This window comes from Littorina saxatilis, linkage group LG8 (genome assembly GCF_037325665.1).
Source record: "Littorina saxatilis isolate snail1 linkage group LG8, US_GU_Lsax_2.0, whole genome shotgun sequence".
Classification (NCBI taxonomy): Eukaryota; Metazoa; Mollusca; class Gastropoda; order Littorinimorpha; family Littorinidae; genus Littorina; species Littorina saxatilis.
The window spans coordinates 22,502,559-22,527,721 of NC_090252.1; the positions used below are offsets into that span (position 1 = coordinate 22,502,559).

Here is a 25,163-nt window from a genome sequence, read left to right on the forward strand (position 1 = left end):
ACAATTTTTTATGGAAGGCAGTAATTCGTTAACATGTAAAATACGAGACAAACGATAATAATCATTACTTATACGCTGCTTATGTAATCAAATACGATAACACAGGGAGAGGCAGTGTGGAGGTACACATACGCCTGCCCACACACATATACACTATCAATGCGTGAACACATCCATCAAATCAATCGACCAGATTTAACAATAAACGATTGGACAGACTCAAATATCAATATGTTATTACGAACAGAATAATGCTCGCTACCTTTTAATAATATTTCCACGCGTCTGAAATGAACAGGCAACGAATTGATTGTTGTCAGACGAGCATCTGCATACAAAGTGCAGTTTAATAAATAATGTTCGGATGTTTCATTTGGATCACCGCAAGCACACTGTGCGTTATCTTTTAGATGGCGTTTGCACAAGTCTGAATTAAGGTTACTAATATTTAAACGCATTCTGCAGTGTTGAACTTCTGTCTGTCGTTTTCCAAAATAATAATAAGCTGGTACACTATGATCAGGACTTTGTAAATAATGCTTAAAGTCGCTTATTGAATTTGTTGTTTTAATCACATCAGGCAAATTATTCCATAAAACTGTGGAGAATGGAATGAAGGATGTTCTGAATATTTCTGTCCTATGTGCTGGTACGAATCTTTCGAATGGTCGTCTTCTGTGGTAGGGATTTAGTGAAGAGACTAATGGTGGCAAGAGGTTAATTAGATATTGTGGACATTTACCATGGTACCGTGGTTCCGCTTGCCACATCCCGTGGTTCCGCTTGCCACATCCCGTGGTTCCGCTTGCCACATCCCGTGGTTCCGCTTGCCACATCCCGTGGTTCCGCTTGCCACATCCCGTGGTTCCGCTTGCCACATCCCGTGGTTCCGCTTGCCACATCCCGTGGTTACGCTTGCCACATCCCGTGGTTACGCTTGCCACATCCCGTCGTTACGCTTGCCACATCCCGTGGTTACGCTTGCCACATCCCGTGGTTACGCTTGCCACATCCCGTGGTTACGCTTGCCACATCCCGTGGTTCCGCTTGCCACATCCCGTGCTTCCGCTTGCCACATCCCGTGGTTCCGCTTGCCACATCCCGTGGTTACGCTTGCCACATCCCGTGGTTACGCTTGGGCTTACACTGTGGACCCTGCGAAGTCCGGTAACAATTCCAGAAAAAACAAGTCGCGTAAGGCGAAAATACAATATTTAGTCAAGTAGCTGTCGAACTCACAGAATGAAACTGAACGCATTGCAATTTTTCAGCAAGACCGTACACGCGTAGCATCGTCAGTCCACCGCTCACGGCAAAGGCAGTGAAATTGACAAGAAGAGCGGGGTAGTAGTTGCGCTGAGAAGGATAGCACGCTTTTCTGTACCTCTCTTCGTTTTAACTTTCTGAGCGTGTTTTTAATCCAAACATATCATATCTATATGTTTTTGGAATCAGGAACCGACAAGGAATAAGATGAAAGTGTTTTTAAATTGATTTGGAAAATTTAATTTTGATAATAATTTTTATATTTTTAATTTTCAGAGCTTGTTTTTAATCCAAATATAACATATCTATATGTTTTTGGAATCAGAAAATGATGGAAAATAAGATTAACGTAAATTTGGATCGTTTTATAAACAGTTTTGGTTTTTTTACAATTTTCAGATTTGTAATGACCAAAGTTATTAATTAATTTTTAAGCCACCAAGCTGAAATACAATACCAAAGTCCCGGCTTTGTCGAAATTTACTTGACCAAAATGTCAACCAATTTGGTTGAAAATTGAGAGCGTGACAGTGCCGCCTCAACTTTAACAAAAAGCCGGATATGACGTCGTCAAAGACATTTATCGAAAACATGAAAAATATATCTGGAAATATCATATTCAGGAACTCTCATGTGAATTTTCATGAAGATCGGTCGTGTAGTTTTCTCTGAATCGCTCTACACACACACACACACACACACACACACACACACACACACACACACACACACACAGACAGACAGACACACACACGCACATACACCACGACCCTCGTCTCGATCCCCCCCTCTACGTTAAAACATTTAGTCAAAACATGACTAAATGTAACAAGAAGAATTACGTGATCTTAGTCGCGGTTCCACTCTGAGTAGTTGGTTCGTTCTCCGCGCAATCTCTGTATAATTCCCGACTTGATAACCATATTGATATGCCATCAACCATCGTTTACACGACACTATCGTCATTTTTCTCATGTGGGCGTGAAACTCTCCACTTCGATCTCGTCTTAGGATAATATGTATCAGTAGCCAGTCGTGAACAGTCCATCAGTAGGTAGTCAGAGAGGTTGGAGTGTCGACGATAACCTAATACTTATCCCTCAGACGCTGATAGTGCGTGTGAAGAGTGTTGATACACACTCGAGTACTATACCGAGAGGCATAAATTCCCCAAACTGAACTTTAAAAAATCACAAAAAATCAACTCAGTGGTGAATGTTTTCAATGTTTGAATATTTTATTTATTGGCCATTTTAGTGTTTATAAACCTTCGCTTTATTGATTTTGAATAGAACATCATGAAATGACAATTTTTCAAAAAAAGTGACTGAGTCCAAGCGCAATGATTTCGGAAAACGTTCAGTGTTCATCACGTTCAATGCTTTGGCCAGCTCTAAGCATCCCAATTGCTTGCTGTCTCTCTCCAGAGACATAGATAGAAGAGATGCATCAAGTTTACCGTACACTGATATCTCTCGTCTGAAGCTGGATATATCCAAAGAAATATGACAGAAAAGCACTTCAAATCGGTGTCAGAGAGCAAGCGAACAACAACTTAGTACGGGATGGCGCGAGGTCACGCTGACCGAGCGCGGCCCGCGTAGCCTAAGAGTTCACGCGAGCGGCCCTCGCTTCGCATCTCTGATTGCATATCTGATACAGCCTCTGAAACAGTGCCGCCTCAACTTCATTTCATGATGTTGAATTTGATAGGGCATGGATACACTATCTTTTTATATTTAGTCAAGTTTTGACTAAATATTTTAACATCGAGGGGGGAATCGAGACGAGGGTCGTGGTGTATGTGTGTGTGTGTGTGTGTGTGTGTGTGTGTGTGTGTGTGTGTGTCTGTCTGTCTGTGTGTGTGTGTAGAGCGATTCAGACCAAACTACTGGACCGATCTTTATGAAATTTTACATGAGAGTTCCTGGGATTGATATCCCCGAACGTTTTTTTCATTTTTTTGATAAATGTCTTTGATGACGTCATATCCGGCTTTTCGTGAAAGTTGAGGCGGCACTGTCACGCCCTCATTTTTCAACCAAATTGGTTGAAATTTTGGTCAAGTAATCTTCGACGAAGCCCGGACTTCGGTATTGCATTTCAGCCTGGTGGCTTAAAAATTAATTAATGACTTTGGTCATTAAAAATCTGAAAATTGTAAAAAAAAATTAAAAAAAATAAAACGATCCAAATTTACGTTCATCTTATTCTCCATCATTTTCTGATTCCAAAAACATATAAATATGTTATATTTCGATTAAAAACAAGCTCTGAAAATTAAATATATAAAAATTATTATCAAAATTAAATTGTCGAAATCAATTTAAAAACACTTTCATCATATTTCTTGTCGGTTCCTGATTCCAAAAACATATAGATATGATATGTTTGGATTAAAAACACGCTCAGAAAGTTAAAACAAAGAGAGGTACAGAAAAGCGTGCTATCCTTCTTAGCGCAACTACTACCCCGCTCTTCTTGTCAATTTCACTGCCTTTGCCATGAGCGGTGGACTGACGATGCTACGAGTATACGGTCTTGCTGAAAAATGGCATTGCGTTCAGTTTCATTCTATGAGTTCGACAGCTACTTGACTAAATGTTGTATTTTCGCCTTACGCGACTTGTTTTACGTTATTGTCTCCCGTTCAGCCCATTGTCTTTATTAGCACAGTGAGCTGTGGCTGGATCAGCAATACTGCAAAGCGCACGCTGACAGCGTGAAACATTTGCTCCGACACTCAAGATGTCAACTACAAATTACAGGTTCAATCTGATTTTCGTTTGGGAGCAAAATCGTTCAATGCACTATTTGCAGAATTTATGCCTTTCAGTATATGACACGTGTTCTAACACGGTGGTCGACATGCCTTCTCGCCGTGCTGACATTCTGAGTGTGGCTCTCATCCGATACGGGAGCAAATAACTGAATGCGAGCACATTGGAACCACAGGCACTCGTCACGAGGTGGGCGTGGCCTATGTCTTGGCTGTCACTTGTGATGGACGGGGGGTCTTTTCTTATGGTTAATTAGTAGTCTTGAGAGCGCACAGGCCCCGCCCACTTTGATCCCGACCCGCTTGTGACGAGTGCCTGTGATTGGAACCTTTCTTGGAAGACCCTCCGAATTATGACTTGACCCTTTGGCGAGGGGACGCAACTCCTGTGCGACCCTGACACGTCTTCTTCACCTGCCTGCATGCTGTCTTGTGGCAGAGACATAGATAGAATGTATGTATGTATGTATGTATGTCTCTTCTTGTAGACAGGCAGGTTAGACGTGTCAAAGGCAATTTTCCATTTCAATGTATTCATTTAATGGACAATAAAGACTGTGTTGTTATTTTTATTATATTTAGTCAAGTTTTGACTAAATATTTTAACATCGAGGGGGAATCGAAACGAAGGTCGTGGTGTATGTGCGTGTGTGTGTGCGTCTGTGTGTGTGTGTAGAGCGATTCAGACTAAACTACTGGACCAATCTTTATGAAATTTGACATGAGAGTTCCTGGGTATGAAATCCCCGAACGCTTTTTTCATTTTTTGATAAATGTCTTTGATGACGTCATATCCGGCTTTTCGTGAAAGTTGAGGCGGCACTGTCACGCCCTCATTTTTCAACCAAATTGGTTGAAATTTTGGTCAAGTAATCTTCGACGAAGCCCGGACTTCGGTATTGCATTTCAGCGTGGTGGCTTAAAAAATAATTAATGACTTTGGTCATTAAAAATCTGAAAATTGTAAAAAAAAAATAAAAATTTATAAAACGATCCAAATTTACGTTTATCTTATTCTCCATCATTTGCTGATTCCAAAAAACATATAAATATGTTATATTCGGATTAAAAACAAGCTCTGAAAATTAAATATATAAAAATTATTATCAAAATTAAATTGTCCAAATCAATTTAAAAACACTTTCATCTTATTCCTTGTTGGTTCCTGATTCCAAAAACATATAGATATGATATGTTTGGATTAAAAACACGCTCAGAAAGTTAAAACAAAGAGAGGTACAGAAAAGCGTGCTATCCTTCTTAGCGCAACTACTACCCCGCTCTTCTTGTCAATTTCACTGCCTTTGCCATGAGCGGTGGCCTGACGATGCTACGAGTAAAATGGCATTGCGTTCAGTTTCATTCTGTGAGTTCGACAGCTACTTGACTAAATATTGTATTTTCGCCTGACGCGACTTGTTACCAATGTAAGAACTCGCTTTTTATATTTAGTCAAGTTTTGACTAAATATTTTAACATCGAGGGGGAATCGAAACGAGGGTCGTGGTGTATGTGCGTGTGTGCGTGCGTGTGTGCGTGTGTGTGTGTGTGTGTGTGTAGAGCGATTCAGACTAAACTACTGGACCGATCTTTATGAAATTTGACATGAGAGTTCCTGGGTATAAAATCCCCGAACGCTTTTTTCATTTTTTTGATAAATGTCTTTGATGACGTCATATCCGGCTTTTCGTGAAAGTTGAGGCGGCACTGTCACGCCCTCATTTTTCAACCAAATTGGTTGAAATTTTGGTCAAATAATCTTCGACGAAGCCCGGACTTCGGTATTGCATTTCAGCTTGGTGGCTTAAAAATTAATTAATGACTTTGGTCATTAAAAATCTGAAAATTGTAAAAAAAAATAAAAATTTATAAAACGATCCAAATTTACGTTTATCTTATTCTCCATCATTTGCTGATTCCAAAAAACATATAAATATGTTATATTCGGATTAAAAACAAGCTCTGAAAATTAAATATATAAAAATTATTATCAAATTTTTTTTTCGAAATCAATTTAAAAACACTTTCATCTTATTCCTTGTCGGTTCCTGATTCCAAAAATATATAGATATGATATGTTTGGATTAAAAACACGCTCAGAAAGTTAAAACGAAGAGAGGTACAGAAAAGCGTGCTGTCCTTCTCAGCGCAACGAATACCCCGCTCTTCTTGTCAATTCCACGGGCACTGCCTTTGCCACGGGCGGTGGAGTGACGATGCTACGAGTATACGGTCTTGCTGCGTTGCGTTGCGTTCAGTTTCATTCTGTGAGTTCGACAGCTACTTGACTAAATATTGTATTTTCGCCTTACGCGACTTGTTCTTTGTTACATTGTCTGTTCATAACCTATGTGCGTTTATTTCGATTGTAATTTTCTCAGGTGTAAGAGGTCTTACACAAATGAGGGGCGGATGAAGGAGAGGGGGGAGGGAGGAGGCAAAATATGACGCGAAGAGAAAAACAAAGATAACTTGTGACGATCGTGCCAAATTTCATTTTTATATTTAGTCAAGTTTTGACTAAATATTTTAACATCGAGGGGGAATCGAAACGAGGGTATGGTGTATGTGCGTGTGTCTGTGTGTGTGTCTGTGTGTGTGTCTGTGTGTGTGTGTAGAGCGATTCAGACTAAACTACTGGACCGATCTTTATGAAATTTGACATGAGAGTTCCTGGGTATGAAATCCCCGAACGTTTTTTTCATTTTTTTGATAAATGTCTTTGATGACGTCATATCCGGCTTTTCGTGAAAGTTGAGGCGGCACTGTCACGCCCTCATTTTTCAACCAAATTGGTTGAAATTTTGGTCAAGTAATCTTCGACGAAGCCCGGGGTTCGGTATTGCATTTCAGCTTGGTGGCTTAAAAATTAATTTATGACTTTGGTCATTAAAAATCGGAAAATTGTAAAAAAAAATAAAAATTTATAAAACGATCCAAATTTACGTTTATCTTATTCTCCATCATTTGCTGATTCCAAAAACATATAAATATGTTATATTCGGATTAAAAACAAGCTCTGAAAATTAAATATATAAAAATTATTATCAAAATCTTTTTTTCGAAATCAATTTAAAAACACTTTCATCTTATTCCTTGTCGGTTCCTGATTCCAAAAACATATAGATATGATATGTTTGGATTAAAACACGCTCAGAAAGTTAAAACAAAGAGAGGTACAGAAAAGCGTGCTATCCTTCTTAGCGCAACTACTACCCCGCTCTTCTTGTCAATTTCACTGCCTTTGCCATGAGCGGTGGACTGACGATGCTACGAGTATACGGTCTTGCTGAAAAAGGGCAGCTACTTGACTAAATATTGTATTTTCGCCTTACGCGACTTGTCTCTTCTGTAGGATGCTGAATCAAAGCGTATTAAGGGTGTGTCTGAACAGTATACAACATGACTTTGATCTGGTAGCCGGTAGCTCTACTCCGCCCATCCCCGGCCACGTCAGATGGGTGGGAGTCGCCAGTCGCATTGGGTGGGCCCCTTCGAGGCTGTGGGCCCGGCACCGTCTTCACCTGGCTGCGACCCATGAAGACGACACCATCACGTTGATGACACAACCATTTGTCGAGAGTAGCGTAGGCACCCGGTCTGCTCCCCACCTAAAAAAGGCCAGTGCCGTTCCGTCTTCGAGGGACTGCGCGTGGGGTTCATTTTTTCGGAGTTTTCCTTCTCCTAGACGAGTTTCCTTTCATGGATGATGAGCCTCCTCTACCCTCGTTTTGAATTCAGAGTGGTCTTCTCTTAGGATAGCTGCCTGCCAGGGTTGACGAGCCTATCCTGCCCGGCTATTTGACCCATAGCTGGAGGTTGGTTCGTGGGCACCAGGGCGTTTCCACACACCGGTGGGCCCGCATGCCGTACGTCTGGGGGCCAACCTCCTCCGAGTCCTTGTAGTCTAGCCTGGGGCCTTGCGGTACCCAGTTTACGCCTGTCCCCGCGATGGAGGCACTACATAGGGCTTGTTGTCAGTGGAGAGGTTATTGTACTGGCAGGAGAGACTGACGCATTCTGCTCTCTTTTCCCGTTGTCCTAAAAAGGACAGACGGTGCTAGCCAGCGGTGAGGGCTGAAAGCGAGAGGTGACAAGCACAAGACACTTCGCCAACACACTAGACACGTCACACAACCGTTTGGCAGGCAGTATACAACAGATAGGCAGGTATTCTCCTGTTTGAATTTCTTTCGTTGAGATACAGATTTTTTTGGGAGTGTGTGTGTGTGGGTGGGGGGGGGGGCACTGAGGAACAAAGCGGCTAATGAGGGCCGACGATGTTTTTGTTTTCCTGTGTTTGTCCATCTGTCTGTCTGTCTGTCTGTCTGTCTCTGTCTGTCTCGCTCTCTCTCTCTCTCTCTCTCTCTCTCTCTCTCTCTCTCTCTCTCTCTCTCTCTCTCTCTCTCTCTCTCTCTCTCTCTCTCTCTCTCTGGTTGTGTCTGTCTCGGTGAGTCTGAGTTTCTCTATAGTTTCTCTTTCAAGTTCTCGAATTCTTTTACATGCTAGCTCTCCAAGTTAAAGAACATTTCAAAATTAACGGGGCTAAAATCACCAAACACAATTTTGGCGCATGCGCTGTGAAGTTTATTGTCAGATCTACCGGAACTAGGGGGCAAAAGGAAAAATCGACGAGGCTTGGTGCAAAGTCAAGTGCGGAGACGACGAGGCAAACTGTTGTGTTTGCAACTGCAAGTGCAACAGTGGAATGAAGAAAGAGAAATACGGTGGACAGAATTTGTCATTGTATGGCTTTCCGATGGGTGCAAGTGCGAAGGCGCAACAAAAGATTTTTCCACTAACTAAGTGTCGCGCATGTAATGTTTGAGTGAGGTCTCGCTAGTGCAAGATTCTTTTTCTATCAAACTTAGACACAAAGGACACGCACTGACACGATATTTTTTTTCTTCCACAAAGAAAACAAACGAATCTTAGATAGAATGCATCGTAAGTTTTTTTATTTATCTTTCCTTTTGTTTTTTTTACGATCGCGATCGGATTTTTATTTGTGGACGTGCTGTTAGAGTTCCGAAATGGTTTGAGTTCCTTTTTGTATACACTTGAAAGTCAAACTTAGCTGAATGCCGCTGGTTTCCCCGTCGGTGCTGATAGAAGAAATCGACGATCAGGATCACTGGTTTCCCCGTCGGTGCTGATAGAAGAAATCGACGATCAGGATCACTGGTATCTCTCGAATACAGAATGTAATTGGTCTCCGAACTGGAAACCGGAGACGGAGTAGGAATAGGAAATAACCCACAGGTAACACACCCTAACGGTGTAAGAACATGATGAACACAACTATAGGGACCCAAAACTCGAGGGTGTCCGGCTTAGCAACTGGAGCTTCGTCATTCTTTTCTCCCAGGACGCCGCGCTCCCACGCTCGTCGCCCGACCGCCGACTCCTCTTCTCTCTCTGGACCCGCTTGATCTGCATCTCATACAGCCCCTAGCCTCGCGCCCGATGACTTCGATATCTTCGTGAGGTCTTCGCCGCTAATTCTCATCTCCTCCGAATCTAACGTTCACAGAACAGAACTTCTCGCTTGCCGTGCGTTCGCCAACTGATAGCCTTGCCTCGATTTGGATGTGCCGTTCACTTGACGACCAACCGACTAGCTTCACACTTACGTGGCTTTATCAGAATCGCTGCCCAATCATAATGTTGTCGCTACCTGCTGCCTTTGAACTGACCTGTCTGTTTCCAAGTTCCCAACAAAATGATATGACGTCATTCATGAACTGACGTATTTCCGTTCCGGTCTTGGTTATCCTTACAATGCACAGGCACTTGCTACATTACATTTGATAAAACATAGACAAAAAAAACACTACATTTTTTTATTCATTTTATTTCACAACAAAATAATATCCACCCTAACAAAACAATAAACATAGAGTCGCTGGACATGGATTCACGTAATTTTACGTGACATTACGCTCCCCCTCTGAAGCTAAAACAGTCATGTTTGAGCTAAGTCATTCATGTATGCGACTCATGTAATCAGCTCCGACGTTGTCTTTGCCCGGGATGACTTTGACAGTGAAGGAATACTGCTGTAATTGCATTGCCCATCTCATCAGACGACCATTCTCAGTCTTGGTCTTTTGCAGATACGTCAATGGCTGATGGTCTGTCTCCAGCGTGAAATGAACGGAGTACAAATATTGCTCATATTTCTTGACCGCCCACACCACTCCTAGACATTCCTTCTCGATCACTGAGTAGTTTTTCTCCGCCTTGCTCAGTTTCTTGCTCGCATACGCCAGTGGTTGCAATCCCTGTCCTTGGTTCTGCATCAATACAGCTCCCACTGCGATATCCGATGCATCCGTCCTCAGAACAAAAGGTTTGCTGGGATCTGGCAACAGCAACACTGGTTTGCTTATCAGCTTTTCCTTGAGCTTGATGAACGCAGCTTCACACTCGTCATTCCACTTCACCTTTTCTGGTTGTCCCCCTTTGGTCAAATCTGTCAGTGGAGCGCTGATCTCCGCGTAGTTGTCGACAAAACGCCTGTAGTACCCCACTAGACCCAGGAATGCTCTCACTTCCTTCTTCGTGACTGGTCTGTTGGCGTCTCTGATTTTCTGGATTTTGTCTTCATCTGGCATGATCATCCCTTGCCCCACATGATGACCCAAATAATCCAGCTCTGAATATCCAAGATAGCATTTGGATGGTTTGGCTGTCAGGCCCACTTCTTCCAGCCTCTTCAGCACAGCGTCGACTGCCTCTACATGCTGCTCCCACGTCTCAGTGGCCACGATGATGTCATCAATGAAGTGTTCAACGTCATCACTCTTCATCGGTTCTAACAGCTTCCGCATCATCCTCGTGAACACGGCACCACTGGTCTTGAGCCCGAAGGGTAGTCTCTTCCACTGGAATTCCCCTGCTGGTGTTGAGAACGAAGTTTTTGGCCTGTCTGACTCCTTCACTCCAATTTGCCAGTAGCCCTTGCTCAAGTCAATTTTTGACAAATATTTCTTCTTCTTCAGTTTTGCGAAAATCATTGGCACATCTGGTATTGGCTCAGAATCAAATTCCAACTCCTTGTTCAATCTCCGGTAATCAATACAGAAGCGAATCGTCCCATCCTTCTTCTTCACCAGCACAATAGGACTGTTATACGGTGAAACACTAGGCTCGATGACTCCAAGCTTCAACATGTCGTCGACCTCCTTTTTTACTGTTTCCACTTGTGCAAATGGCAATGGGTATGGTTTCACGTGCACTGGTTCTGTTGACTTGAGTTTCAACTCGCACTCCTCAAGCACACAATGACCTGGTATATCGCTCAAAGCTTTGACTCGGTTCCCGCAGATTGCTTGAAGTTCTGCCTTTTTCTGTGGCGCTAAGTCCGGGTTGATCTTCACGTCGCTTGGACCCTCTTTCGGTTGCAAGGACAACATGGGAAAACAATCTATTCCCAAACCCCCCATTTTCTCCTCTTGAACTTCATCCACTACTACACAAGCTTCTTGTGTGTCCTGTTTTGCATCGCAAACTGGCGTTGTTTGCTTTCCACTTCCGTCAGTCTCGCGATCCACGTACAGCTTCAGCAGATTCGCATGTAGAATCTTTTCTTGATCCTTGACCTTCACCTTGTAGTTACAGCCTCCAATTCTGTCCAAAACTAGGTACGGTCCTCTCCATGTCAACTGCAACTTGTTCCGCTTTTCCGGCAACAGCATCAGTACCTTGTCTCCTGCGGCAAAGTATCTTTCCTTCGTTTTCTTGTCATAGGCCTTGGCGTATCTGATTGCTGCTTTGCTGAGGTTATCTCTAGCAATCTCACACGTTTTTGCAATCTTGTTGGTAAGATCCACGATGTGACTGACTGTAGATCTGGCCTCTTCCTCTACATCCTCGCTTGTCCACACTTGACGAAGTACTTGCATTGGCCCCCTCACCTCACGTCCAAACAACAGCTCAAACGGTGAAAATTTCAAGCTTTCTTGTGGTGTCTCTCTGTACGCGAACAGCAACGCCGGTAGAAACTGGTCCCAATCTTTCGGTTGCTCCTGACACAGTCTCTTCAGCATACTCTTCAACGTCTGGTTAAACTTCTCTGTCAGCCCATTCGTTTGCGGATGCCATGGTGACGTACGAATACCTTTCACGTTCAACAGCTTGTTGAGTTGGCTCATGACCTCACCCATGAATTGGCCGCCTTGATCCGTCAAAATCTCCTTGGGTATTCCCAGTCTTGTCCAGATGACGAAAAGTGCATCAGCAATCGTCTCTGCTTTGATGTCCTTCAGTGAGGTAGCTTCTACGTATCTCGTAGCATAGTCTACAACCGTCAAGACGTATCGATGTCCTCTGTTTGACGCTGGCACAATCGGCCCGACTATATCGACACCTATTCTCTCAAATGGAGTTCTGATGAGTGGCATCTTCTTTAGCGGCACTTTCTTTGTCGCTCCTTTCTTGGTACTGCGCTGACACGCATCGCAGGAAGCACAGTATCGCCTGATGTCTCCACATATCCCTGGCCAGTAGAAATCACGCCATACGCGATCCCTGGTCCGTCGCACTCCCTGATGCCCTGCCATCGCCGAGTCATGCGCTAGTTTCAGAACATATGATCTGTAGCACTCTGGTACCACTACTTGTTTGCACGAACTGTCTTCGCTCATGTACACCCGATAAAGAATTTCTTTTCTCCATTCGTAGTGCGTTCCATCCTGCGGTCCTTTCCCGGCTCGGTCTCGTATTTTCTCCAAACTCGGGTCGTTCTTTTGTTCCCGTGACAAGTCTTCCGGCCGTATCTGACCCAGATCCACCTGTTTCGGTAACCATGGTTCAGCTCCCCTCTTTGCTTTTTCCTCCTGGAGTCTAGTCTGCACTGGTGCAGCCTCCCGTGACGTCATCTTCACTTCCATCGTTGGGAATACAGGTACGTTCAACTTTTCCTCCTCAGCGGTTATCCTGTAGTTACCAATGATAACTGGATGAATCAGCGTCTTCACTACCAACACTCTGGTCAATCCTGAGAAAAATGGTGTTTCCAATTCCACCTCTGCTATCGGAATTTTCCGGTTCGACGAATCAGCGAGCGTCAGATTTTGGTATTGACCCAAATATCTCTCCTTTGGCACTAGTTTTGAATCCACCAAAATACAATTTGCTCCAGTGTCGCGCATTCCGATCACCGTTTTTCCGTCGACTTTCAGCTGACACATAGGTTCGAAATCTTCCCTACAGCGCTGGCAAGATTCTCCCTCTCTTGGTGCTTGTACTGCTCCCACCACAGAGGACGCTTGATTTCCTCCTTGTTTCTCCATTTTTGGACAATCTCGAATCAGATGTGGACCTCCACATCTATAGCACTTCCTATCTGGCCTACTGGGTCTTGGATTCCAATCCCCAGTGTTTTTCTGACCCATAGGCTTACCCCCTTGGTTTTGAGGCATTGACACACTGCTCTTATTTTCAACTTTTTGTTTGGGCCCGTGGCCATCCCCACCTGTCCCAAACCTCTTGTTGTGACCTCGACCTTCTGCTTCGCGAGCATCCTCAAAGGTCTGTGCATGCAACAAAACTTCATTTAAGTTGTTAGGAACTCTTTCCCTAACAAACCTAGCTTGATCTGGACTGAAAGTATCCATCAACTTGTCTGATAGAATCAAATCCTTCAAATCACCAGATCTTCCCTCTTTCTCGGATAGCTCAATCCATCTATCCAAATAAGTGCTCATGCGCAACTTACATTCTCTGACATTTTCATGGCTCTTGCGCTTGAAATCACGAAACTTCTTTCTGTACGCTTCCGCTGTCAACTGGAAACGACGCAAGATCGCTGACTTGACAACATCAAACTTCACTGCATCCTCATCAGACAGCTCAGTATACACCTGCCTAGCTTGGCCTTTGAGTTGCCCGGCTAATCTAATAGCCTTTTCTTTATCTTCCCATTCCAACAGCTTCGCAATCCGCTCGTACTGTCGTAAGAACACTTCTACATCATCTTTGTCATCTAAAAACGGAAGTTTGATGTCTATCTTTTTAGCTGACTCTCTATCTCCCTGATTTGCATTCTGATTCACATTCAACCCTAACTCAGCCATTTCTCTGATTTTCCTCATCTCAAAATCTTGCTGCATCGCTAGAATTTCGAGTTGTATTCTTGCCTTTCTTTCTTCTTCACTCGCTTTCCTAGCTTCTTCTTCTCGCCGCTCCTTCGCCTTCCTTTCTTCTTCACTCGCTTTCCTAGCTTCTTCTTCTCGTCGCTCTCTCTCTTGTCTCTCCAACTCTTCCTTTCTTCTCTTTTCCTCCTCGTACTCTTGTCTTCTCTTCTCTGCATAATCTCCTAGATTTTTACCCGTCAAACCTAGCAAACGACCATCTTTCAAAAACTTTGAAAGACTCACATCTTGGTCTACCTCGTCATCATCCTGACGATTACGACCTCTTCTCCCCGCCATTGTTGCTTACACACTATAACAACTATGAACTCAGTCTTACGGATGTATGCACACTAAGTGACCTTGACCCGAACGTCAAACCAAATCACTTACATCTACCACTATTCTACGAAGAATCTCTCTTCCTATACAAACGCAAACGTCGTTCTATATCCCGATATACACCTATGATAATCACCTGATTATCACACTGTATATCTGATCACTGTAACTCGACACTAGTATTCAATCTTTATACTGTGTCTAACGCCACATATAATTCTCAAAAAAACCAAAGGAATCTTTTGTCCAATCTGTCTCCAGATATCTGATGAAAACAACACCCGTATTTCAACAGATTTGGTTATTTGACCTTTGTGAAACCTACTTCCCCTTGTTCGGTTTCCTTCACACGGTTTGTTTCACAAACCCTACAACTTATCTTTTTCACTTTATACACTTCTTCTTGTCCTGTACAAGAAAATTTTATAAAGAACAGGTTCTGGTAACTATAAGCATACACGTATACTTGCTCACTATAATTACCAATCATATGCCTATGCATATGAATAAAACTTCCAGTCAAGCACCGGTGTTGAATTATTTACTTTTGGGTTCCAAAATTTCCACTCGTTGCTTTAATTTTGCATTTCAAAATAGAACTTTCAGAACTGGTGACTCATTTCACTGCTTTTCTAATTTACACAATTCATTGCATGAACATATCTGATCTAAGTTACTCTAGTAGTTGTAAATATGCTAATTGTGGCCACTAATCAACATACAAACTATCCACTTACTTACTAATCATGCGTCATGCAACCATGTACAAATTGTGTGTTCAAGTGTAATAAGAACAACCATTTCCGAAAATTCGAATGATCAAGAAAATAACTTTTGAGTCTTTTCCTTTGCAGAGAAAAAAATTTGTCAGTGCGTACAACTACGACAAAATTGAAAATTTAACCCGTTTTATCCCCGGACATGAGCCCCCATAAATGTCGCGCATGTAATGTTTGAGTGAGGTCTCGCTAGTGCAAGATTCTTTTTCTATCAAACTTAGACACAAAGGACACGCACTGACACGATATTTTTTTTCTTCCACAAAGAAAACAAACGAATCTTAGATAGAATGCATCGTAAGTTTTTTTATTTATCTTTCCTTTTGTTTTTTTGTTTTATACGATCGCGATCGAATTTTTATTTGTGGACGTGCTGTTAGAGTTCCGAAATGGTTTGAGTTCCTTTTTGTATACACTTGAAAGTCAAACTTAGCTGAATGCCGCTGGTTTCCCCGTCGGTGCTGATAGAAGAAATCGACGATCAGGATCACTGGTTTCCCCGTCGGTGCTGATAGAAGAAATCGACGATCAGGATCACTGGTATCTCTCGAATACAGAATGTAACTGGTCTCCGAACTGGAAACCGGAGACGGAGTAGGAATAGGAAATAACCCACAGGTAACACACCCTAACGGTGTAAGAAAATGATGAACACAACTATAGGGACCCAAAACTCGAGGGTGTCCGGCTTAGCAACTGGAGTGTCGCCATTCTTTTCTCCCAGGACGCCGCGCTCCCACGCTCGTCGCCCGACCGCTGACTCCTCTTCTCTCTCTGGACCCGCTTGATCTGCATCTCATACAGCCCCTAGCCTCGCGCCCGATGACTTCGATATCTTCGTGAGGTCTTCGCCGCTAATTCTCATCTCCTCCGAATCTAACGTTCACAGAACAGAACTTCTCGCTTGCCGTGCGTTCGCCAACTGATAGCCTTGCCTCGATTTGGATGTGCCGTTCACTTGACGACCAACCGACTAGCTTCACACTTACGTGGCTTTATCAGAATCGCTGCCCAATCATAATGTTGTCGCTACCTGCGGCCTTTGAACTGACCTGTCTGTTTCCAAGTTCCCAACAAAATGATATGACGTCATTCATGAACTGACGTATTTCCGTTCCGGTCTTGGTTATCCTTACAATGCACAGGCACTTGCTACATTACATTTGATAAAACATAGACAAAAAAAACACTACATTTTTTTTATTCATTTTATTTCACAACAAAATAATATCCACCCTAACAAAACAATAAACATAGAGTCGCTGGACATGGATTCACGTAATTTTACGTGACACTAAGTAATAAAAACATGAATAAAATAGGCAGTGAAAAATCACTAAAACAACAAATACACTACATGTAGCCTTCTGATGGACTGAGAAAACAAAATCATTGGTTGTATTTCTTGAAGAGGTGCGTTTTAAGTGCTCGTCTGAATGCTTTGGGTGACTGAGAGTAGCGGATGTGAAAGGGGAGAGAATTCCATTGTGTGGGTGCGCAGAAAGTAAAAGTGCGTTGTCCGTATGTTTTGGTTTTGGTGTGTGGAATGGTAAGGATGCGACAGTCAGAAGAGGCACGGAGTTGTCTTGCTGGAGAATAGACGGTGAGGAGTTCAGAGAAGTAAGCAGGAGACGAGCCAGAAAAGAAGTTAGAGCAGAGGGTGGACAGTTTGTAGTCAATGCGGGCTTGAATAGGTAACCAGTGCAGTGTGTGAAGAAGTGGTGTTGCGTGATCTCGTTTTCGTGCTTTGAGAATGAGGCGTGCTGCCGAGTTTTGGACTTTTTGTAGTTTATGCAGGAGGTACAGAGGACAGCCAGAGAGAAGAGAGTTGCATTAGTCAAGTTTAGAAAGAACAAAGGCACAGACAAGAGTGTTAGTTGTTTGAGAGGAGAGTGTGTGGCGAATAGTGCTGATCTTGCGAAGCTCAAAATAAGCTGCTCTACAGAGTCAGCACACTCGCTCCGAGTCTGATCACCACAGTTGCTTACTAGCTGTTGTGCCATGCAGAAAGACATTTTATGCACACAGTATGTCTATCGTTTACCCCAAGGTTTCGCATTCTTTGCGCTGGATGCGTCGTATAACTTGTCGAACGCGAGTCGACGCAGTATTATCAGTAAGAAAGTTGATCCAGAGATCTGTAGATCTGTGGTCGATCACCTCTGCTTCGCTTATGCAGGGGAAGTTCGCCAAGTCTTTCGTCCATATACCACCAATAGCCGTTTCAAACCATACCTTCGTGCATGTCCTTGACTTTTTGTTCATGATTTTGAACAAGATAATCCGTTTTCTTGCAGAATTTCTCAAAGTAATCCTCTGGCAATAGTACTTCGAGCACCGAAAGTGAAAGAGGTATTTCAGGCCAGGCACCTATTGCCCCCTAGTTCCGGTTATCAGAGAGAGGCTGTCGTGCCCTAAAATCTGATTGGTCGAAACGCTGGGGGCAAAGGTTATACGAAAAAGGTCTATTCTATTACTTTTTTTTCGCACACTACATACTGCTGTGATAATAACCGTCTGGCGTTGATAAAAACTCTGATTAAAATGTTTGGCGCAATCTTAGGGCGAGCGTATATATAGATAGTGCAAATTGGATTAACACTTTTGAAATTAATCCCTAATGCGAATGCGGAAAAACCAAAACAATTCATAAAGGACTCACGATCCTAAGCACTACAATACTGTTTCGTGCATGGTCACAGTTTTCGATGCAGTAGTCAAATTTGAAGTAGTGGGGGCCCGTAGAACGTAAAGGAAATCCGACCCAAAGTCTATCATTGTTGCCGTTGGTTACAAAGGCTTGACATTCTACAGGATTACCTATATAGCACTAAGTTAAACGGAGTTGTAATATTTAACCCAGATTTAAGTAATCCCCTTCTGCCATAGCTCAGTGGGGGCCTACTCCAATGCTATCTTGGGGAAGTGCTTTGTTGTCTACATACACCCTGTGTACAGTGCAATGAATAGTTGTTTTCTCTTACCGATCAGTGATTGATTTACTTTCTGTTACCGACGTACTTAACTCAATGTAATTGTTTTATGGCTGTAAAAAAAAAAAACTAACAAGAGATCGTGTTGTGCATAGTAAGCTACCGATGCACGTACCCCTCCATTGTTAAACGATTGAATGTGGATCTTAACCGTGCGCAATGCTGCAGGTATTGCAGGTATTTCAAATGGAACATAGACAAAGGTGAATGATTTGAATTCGACTGCGCATACGTGTTCAGCAGTGACCTACTTTCACTTTCTACTGGTATCTATTCGAGGCTTCTGCTCCGAACTCTCATGTCAAATTTCATAAAGATCGGTCCAGTAGTTTAGTCTGAATCGCTCTACACACACACACACGCACAGACACACACACACACACACACACTCACACACACACACACACACACACACACACATACACACACACACACATACACCACGACCCTCGTCTCGATCCCCCCCTCTACGTTAAAACATTTAGTCAAAACTTGACTAAATGTAAAAAACAGAATGCATTGTCCACTTTACCATGCTTATCTCCCGCCACTAACAGCTATGCAGCTATAAACCCACAAAATATGCAGTAGATGTTCCGCCATTCCGTATTCTAGGGGCGTTACATTCCATGTTTAATTCAAAGACTTCACCCCCCCCCCCCCCCCCAGCAACAGCAACAACAACACCACCCACAAAACCCACAAAATATGTTACGTGGTACTCCTTTTACTCTCTGTGTCAGGGTATGTTAGAAAGTGAATGTATGTTTATCCCCCCTAATCATCATTGTTCTGTACATAGTGTATATATATATTTAATTAAAAAGGGTGGTTCTGAGTTTTATCACTTTTAATCTATACATATAAATAAAAGAGAGTGTCTGTCTGTCTGTGTGTGTGTGTGTGTGTCTGTCTGTCTGTGGTCGCCATACCTCTGAGATGGCAAGAGGCAGGAACAAGATAGTGTGCACGTACACTCCCTAGGTGCCGCAGATGTGCACCTGGGTTTTAGTTTCTTGATTCATTGTTTCCTTTCTCAGATTATCCATGGACCTCCCATTTATTGAATACAGCCTATATGGTGCAAGACCAGTTCAGTGCCTACTGTTCACCTGTGATATTAGAGACTCGCTATTGCTCCTATGAGGGGAAGAAATGAAGAATGAAAAATTAACTGGACAGTTCCGGAAATTTCTAGAAGGTAAGGGAGATAACTCTTTTTTTTGTATCCAAACAAAGGAGGTAAAGCTAATCATAATGGGATAGCGAGCGTCTTAAATTGCTACAGGGCTCCGCTTACTCCCGGGCGAAGCCGGGCTTAACTGCTAGTATATCATATAATAAAAAAAAATAGCAGTCTCTTTGTTTTTGGATTTGCTCATAATTATAATAAAAAGTTTCTCCTGTTATATGTCCGTCGACTGTCGGTTATGTCCTAATGTTGTATATACATGTCTTGTATACTTGCCATTTACATATTTATTATACATGTTGAAGGATGAATGATGATACATTGTAGACGGATGCATGTTATGGATAAGCCCCACAATGATGTGCTTGACAAATAAAAAAAATTAAAAAAAATAAAAAGAAGTTTCTCCTTTATTGGCCCTCCCCCATCCAAAATTACGTCGAACCTTTAAACAAGAATCTTTTAACCATCACGTATCATCTATTTGCAGCTAGACCTTTCACTTCACCCCTCTTGGCCTGGTGCCTTTCCTCCCCCGCACGGTATCGAATGATATTCTCTAGTCCCTAATAGGCAAAGTACCTGTGGGACATGAAGCACCATTTATTGATAGGCATAAGCATTCATTCGCTCATAGCAGCTGAACACATCACTACAGGTACAGATACACAGATACCACGCCGTATAAACGGTTGCACCGACTGAAAGCCGCGGGATCGGTTGCATCGACTAAAAGCCGCGGGATCAGGACACGCGAGGTGAGTTTCTCCACAAAATTACAAATCTCTTCTCTTAATTAGTAGATTATCACATAACTTTTGTTTACACTTTGAACTTAGGTGTTGTAGCATCACATCATCGATTTTTTTCATTGATTGCATTTACGTGGGAATGTTGAACTGTGATTATTTACACTTGTTCAAGCGCATTTTTGTAAATTTTTACTTTCAACCTTCACCACTAAAAATCAAGCTTTCGGACAAAGCTACAGACAATTAAAATGTAATCAATGATTATTTATTGACCATTGGGTTAAATTTTATTAGCTAATGTTACATAGTTACTTCATATTTTACGGATATGCAAGGACACTAAACAGTTTGACGGTTGCACACCACGGAAAATCCTTGTACAGACCGGTTGTGCGCCACGGTAGTCATCGGTTGTGCGCCGTGGAAGTAATTGAAAGTTGAAAAGGTTTACTTTAAGGCTGAAAAATCGCTTCTGAACATTGTACAACAAACATCATGCCATGTAATGGTGTACAGTGGCCAGCAAAAGTATCGCACCAAATGGGAAGAACGGAAATGACTAAAATTGCTTTGAACGAATCGGGAAATTACCTCACATTTTAACGGTCCTAATTAGATATGTAAGAACTCTTCATTTGCTAACAGATTTGGTATCACAAGAAAGAGGGGACTTTCGTCTTTACTATGTTAAAAATTCATGATTGTAGTATACTTGATTGTATTAAAAAGACCGTTTGAAAAGTGTCTAAATTGTCAGACCTTTCCTCTCTTGCTATGTGGTGCAATACTTTTGCCGGCCACTGTACAGGTGGTTTGACCCGAATAGTGCACAGTCCCAATAGTTTCATGGAGACACGCACTTTGTTTTAGGATGGTACTCGCACTCTGATATTTCTAATTTTCTATGGCAGATGGAGTCCGGCCCCTGAAATCACCTGTCCACTGCATAAACCATGGATGCGAATCAGCCCTGCTTCATGTGCTGGTATTGTTCTGAAAAATGTGAAGAATTCATCACCGCTATCGATCATGCTTTGTCATTACACCCCACTGAAAATGTGAAGCTTCGCATTCTTCGGCTTGACGATAAAGCCGGGGTATTCAGATATTGTTCAAAAGACTTCGAAGTAATTCCAAAGACAGTAGCAGAGGGATACCACATTGTTGGCCATAAGAATGAAACTATCACAATAGAATGCAAAGCCGACGAATGCAAAACTGGCGAATGCAAAGCGGACGAGAACAAAACGGACGAACCAGCATCAAATTCGGACAGTGATGAATCAACTGGGGTTTCTCGTCATGGGTATGCATGTGCTGACTCAGCAGTCGGGCCACAAGCAAAACTCTTGCCGCATTTGCTGCAGACAAGAAGTCTTGGTTTTGTCTTACAATTGTGGCGTGTGAGGTTCCGTTTGCTTTGGAAATACTTGTTGCATTTTTTGCATCTGTGTGGCTTTATGCCTTGATGACCAATATAGTGGCTGTGAAATTCAGTAATGTTCATGAAAGCTTTATCACATACCCCGCACGTGTATCTTGATCCCGTTTGAAAGCCGTGTTCTTGTCTCCTGTGTTCTGTTAGACCAGAAGCATATTTGTAACTTTTGCCACACTCTTGACACAGATGACGCTTGCCTAAACTCCCAGACGGCTTTGATGGTGTTGATGTCCTTGTGGGTGGACCTATGGTCTGAGCTTGCCCTTAGCGAAAGAACAGCGTCCACAGCTTCCACCATCTCTTCGCTAACATCAAGATAGCTATCCGTCGTGATACCAGAGATCTCCATTCTGCAACCTCTCTGCCGGGATCGGTGGGGGGTGGTAGCCCGCTATCGTGGGGGTTGGGGGTTGCAGAGAAGCAAAATTTGGAGTTATCGGATCGTACAATAACGCACAGAACATCGGCAATAATTAAGGTGGTGGGGGACTATAACAACATAACAAAACAAGAGCTGAGACATTCACCAAATATAACTTGATATTACTGGCAAATTTAGAAGGACAATGTCCCATGGTGCACAACCGCTGGCAATCAAATATTGTCGCGACGTGCAACCATGCTCTTCCGTGGTGTGCAACCGTCAAACGTTTGGTGTCTTTACATATCCGTAAAATATGAAGTAACCATGTAACATTAGCTAATAAAATTTAACCCAATGGTCAATAAATAATCATTGATTACATCTTAATTGTCTGTAGGTTTGTCCGAAAGCTTGATTTTTGGTGGTGAAGGTTGAAAGTCAAAATTTACAAAAATGCGCTTTAACAAGTGTAAATAATCACAGTTCAACATTCACACGTAAATGCAATCAATGAAAAAAATCGATGATGTGATGCTACAATACCTAAGTTCAAAGTGTAAACAAAAGTTATATGATAATCTACTAATTAAGAGAAGAGATTTGTAATTTTGTGGAGAAACTCACCTCGCTTGTCCTGATCCCGCGGCTTTTAGTCGATGCAACCGGTCCCGCGGCTTTCAGTCGGTGCAACCGTTTATACGGCGTGTCTATGTAAAAACACACAAATCAAGAGTTTCATCAGTTTGACTCACACTGTATGACTGTGGTATGACGGCTTACTTGTGCCAAAACCTAGGGTTATCGTTTTCACGTGAAAATTAGTAATTAACAGTGTTAATTACTAATTTTCATTTTTGCCCCTGTGTGGCATTCAGTTTTCTTCAACAAGGTGGATAACTCCTCTTCGGAATCGGGAATTTCCGACTAAAGCTAGGTTGTCTCCCCGAAGAGGAAATATTGGGGCCCCGACTCGGAGAAAAAATGTCACTCGAAGAAAATAATTGTGTTCAAGCTGCCAGGAGAGGCCATAAAATTGCCTTAAAAATGTCAAAATGTTGTTTTTCCGTCGTGGGTTATTTCACCGAACAACACGTCGTAAGTACAAAAATAAACGACGTTGGAAAGCACTCAACTGGAGTACCGTGAGTCAGCCTGTACACACACACACACTCACACACCGTCACACACACACACACACACACACACACACACACACACACACACACACACACCGACACACACACACACACACACACACACACCGCACAGATACACACACACATACATACACACACACAATCAAACACTGACACGCGAACACACACACACACACACACACCGCACAGATACACACACACACATACATATACACACACACTCAAACACTGACTGACACACACACACACACACACACACACACACACACACACACACACACACACACACAGTGGCACCGGCACAGTATAGACACTTGATACAGAGAATGCTGAGTGTAGTTTCTTTCTTTATTGTGCAAGAACAAAGCTGAATTCTAAACAACGGACCAATCCAGTCCCAATAAAACAGGTCTGAAACTGGTAAAAGTGTTATCACCGGAATAAATAATCAAATTTCTTGGCCGGAATGAACACACCCAAAAACAGGTAAGATATGAAAGTGTACCGCAATCACCGGAACAAATGAACAGACTGAGTTCATGGGCCGGAACGAACACCCACCCACAGTAATATGAGTTCATGACTCTGGACGAATTTTTCACTTCCAAAGTTTGAGTGCACACGAAACTCAAAAAGAACAATCTTTACTGCACAACACTATAATGCTAACATAAGAAAAAACACTCTCTTCCAGATACGTTCAGATTTGCACCAAGTACTAACATTTTTAACAATCTCCCGGACAAGTCCACAAAAGTATTAGAAAGATTCGTCGGCTGAAATTCTTCTTCTTCTTCGTTCATGGGCTTAGACTCCCACGTTCACTCATGTTTTTAGCACGAGTGGATTTTTACGTGTATGACCGTTTTTTTACCCCGCCATTCAGGCAGCCATACGCCGATTTCGGGAGACGTCGGCTGAAATGACACTCAACCCATAAAAGGATGGGACAACTTGTGGGCCGCGAGCACTGGCACTCGTCACGAGACCGATATCAAAGTGGGCGGGGCCTGTGCGCTCTCGACGACCGTCCATCACCCTAACCAAGGGACATCAAAGACTAAGCCCCGCCCACCTCGTGTCGAGTGCTTGTTGCCGCGAGGTCTAGGCGATAACGCCAGTCCCAAACTACTACTACTACTACTACTTCTACAACTACTACTACATGATATATAGTTGACATTGAAGGCCAAAAAACTGTGACAACCATGAGCATTTAATATGTCAGCAAGTCTTTGCCTGTTCTGAATGAAGGTAAAACAGCTATATTGTCGTACACTCGACATGCAGGCTGGATAACTCTTCGGATCCGGGAATTTTCGAGTAAAGCTATGGTTGTCTCCCCGAAGAGGAGAAAGGCGTGCCCGAGGAAAAATGTCGCTCGAAAAAAATAATCGCGTTGCCAGGAGAGGCCATGTAATTGCCTTCAAAATTTCAAAATGTTGTTTTCAGGTCGTGGGTTATTTCATCGAACAACAAGTCAAAAGAACACCATATAAAAATGAACGACGTTGGAAAGCACTCATGGCGTCACACACACACACACACACACACACACACACACACACACACACACACACACACACACACACACACACACTTACACACACACATTGACACACTCACTCACACACACACACACACACACACACACACACACACACACACACACACTGAAACACACACACACACACTCGCACACATAACATGACGAGCATGCACTTACTTGAGCAAGTGATTATGACTTTCAGCACTACACTGAGTTGAAGGGATTCTCAAATGTAAATGATGCACATATATAGAGCATAATAATAATGTATGGCACAATTCGCACAGTACAGTTCCTTGTTCACCGCAGATCAGGAAATTCTATGATCTCACCGGGTCAAAAATGTAAAAATCAACAACAAGCCACACAAAAAAGAAAAACAAAAGTACAGCCGAATTAACATCTGCAAGCAA

General features: G+C 42.7%; 1 protein-coding gene across 1 annotated transcript; it reads right to left on the reverse strand.

Moving 5' to 3' along the window:
* Positions 1–10,026: 10,026 nt before the first annotated feature.
* LOC138974235 (uncharacterized) lies at positions 10,027–14,611 on the reverse strand. Its single transcript, XM_070346960.1, has one exon. It carries the CDS (start codon positions 14,479–14,481, stop codon positions 10,027–10,029), a length of 4,455 nt encoding a protein of 1,484 aa, XP_070203061.1. The 5' UTR covers positions 14,482–14,611.
* Positions 14,612–25,163: the final 10,552 nt, after the last annotated feature.

What these genes read in the sequence shown, in the direction of transcription:
- LOC138974235 (XM_070346960.1), bottom strand. Translation starts at nt 14,481, where the DNA reads ATGGCGGGGAGAAGAGGTCGTAATCGTCAGGATGATGACGAGGTAGAC.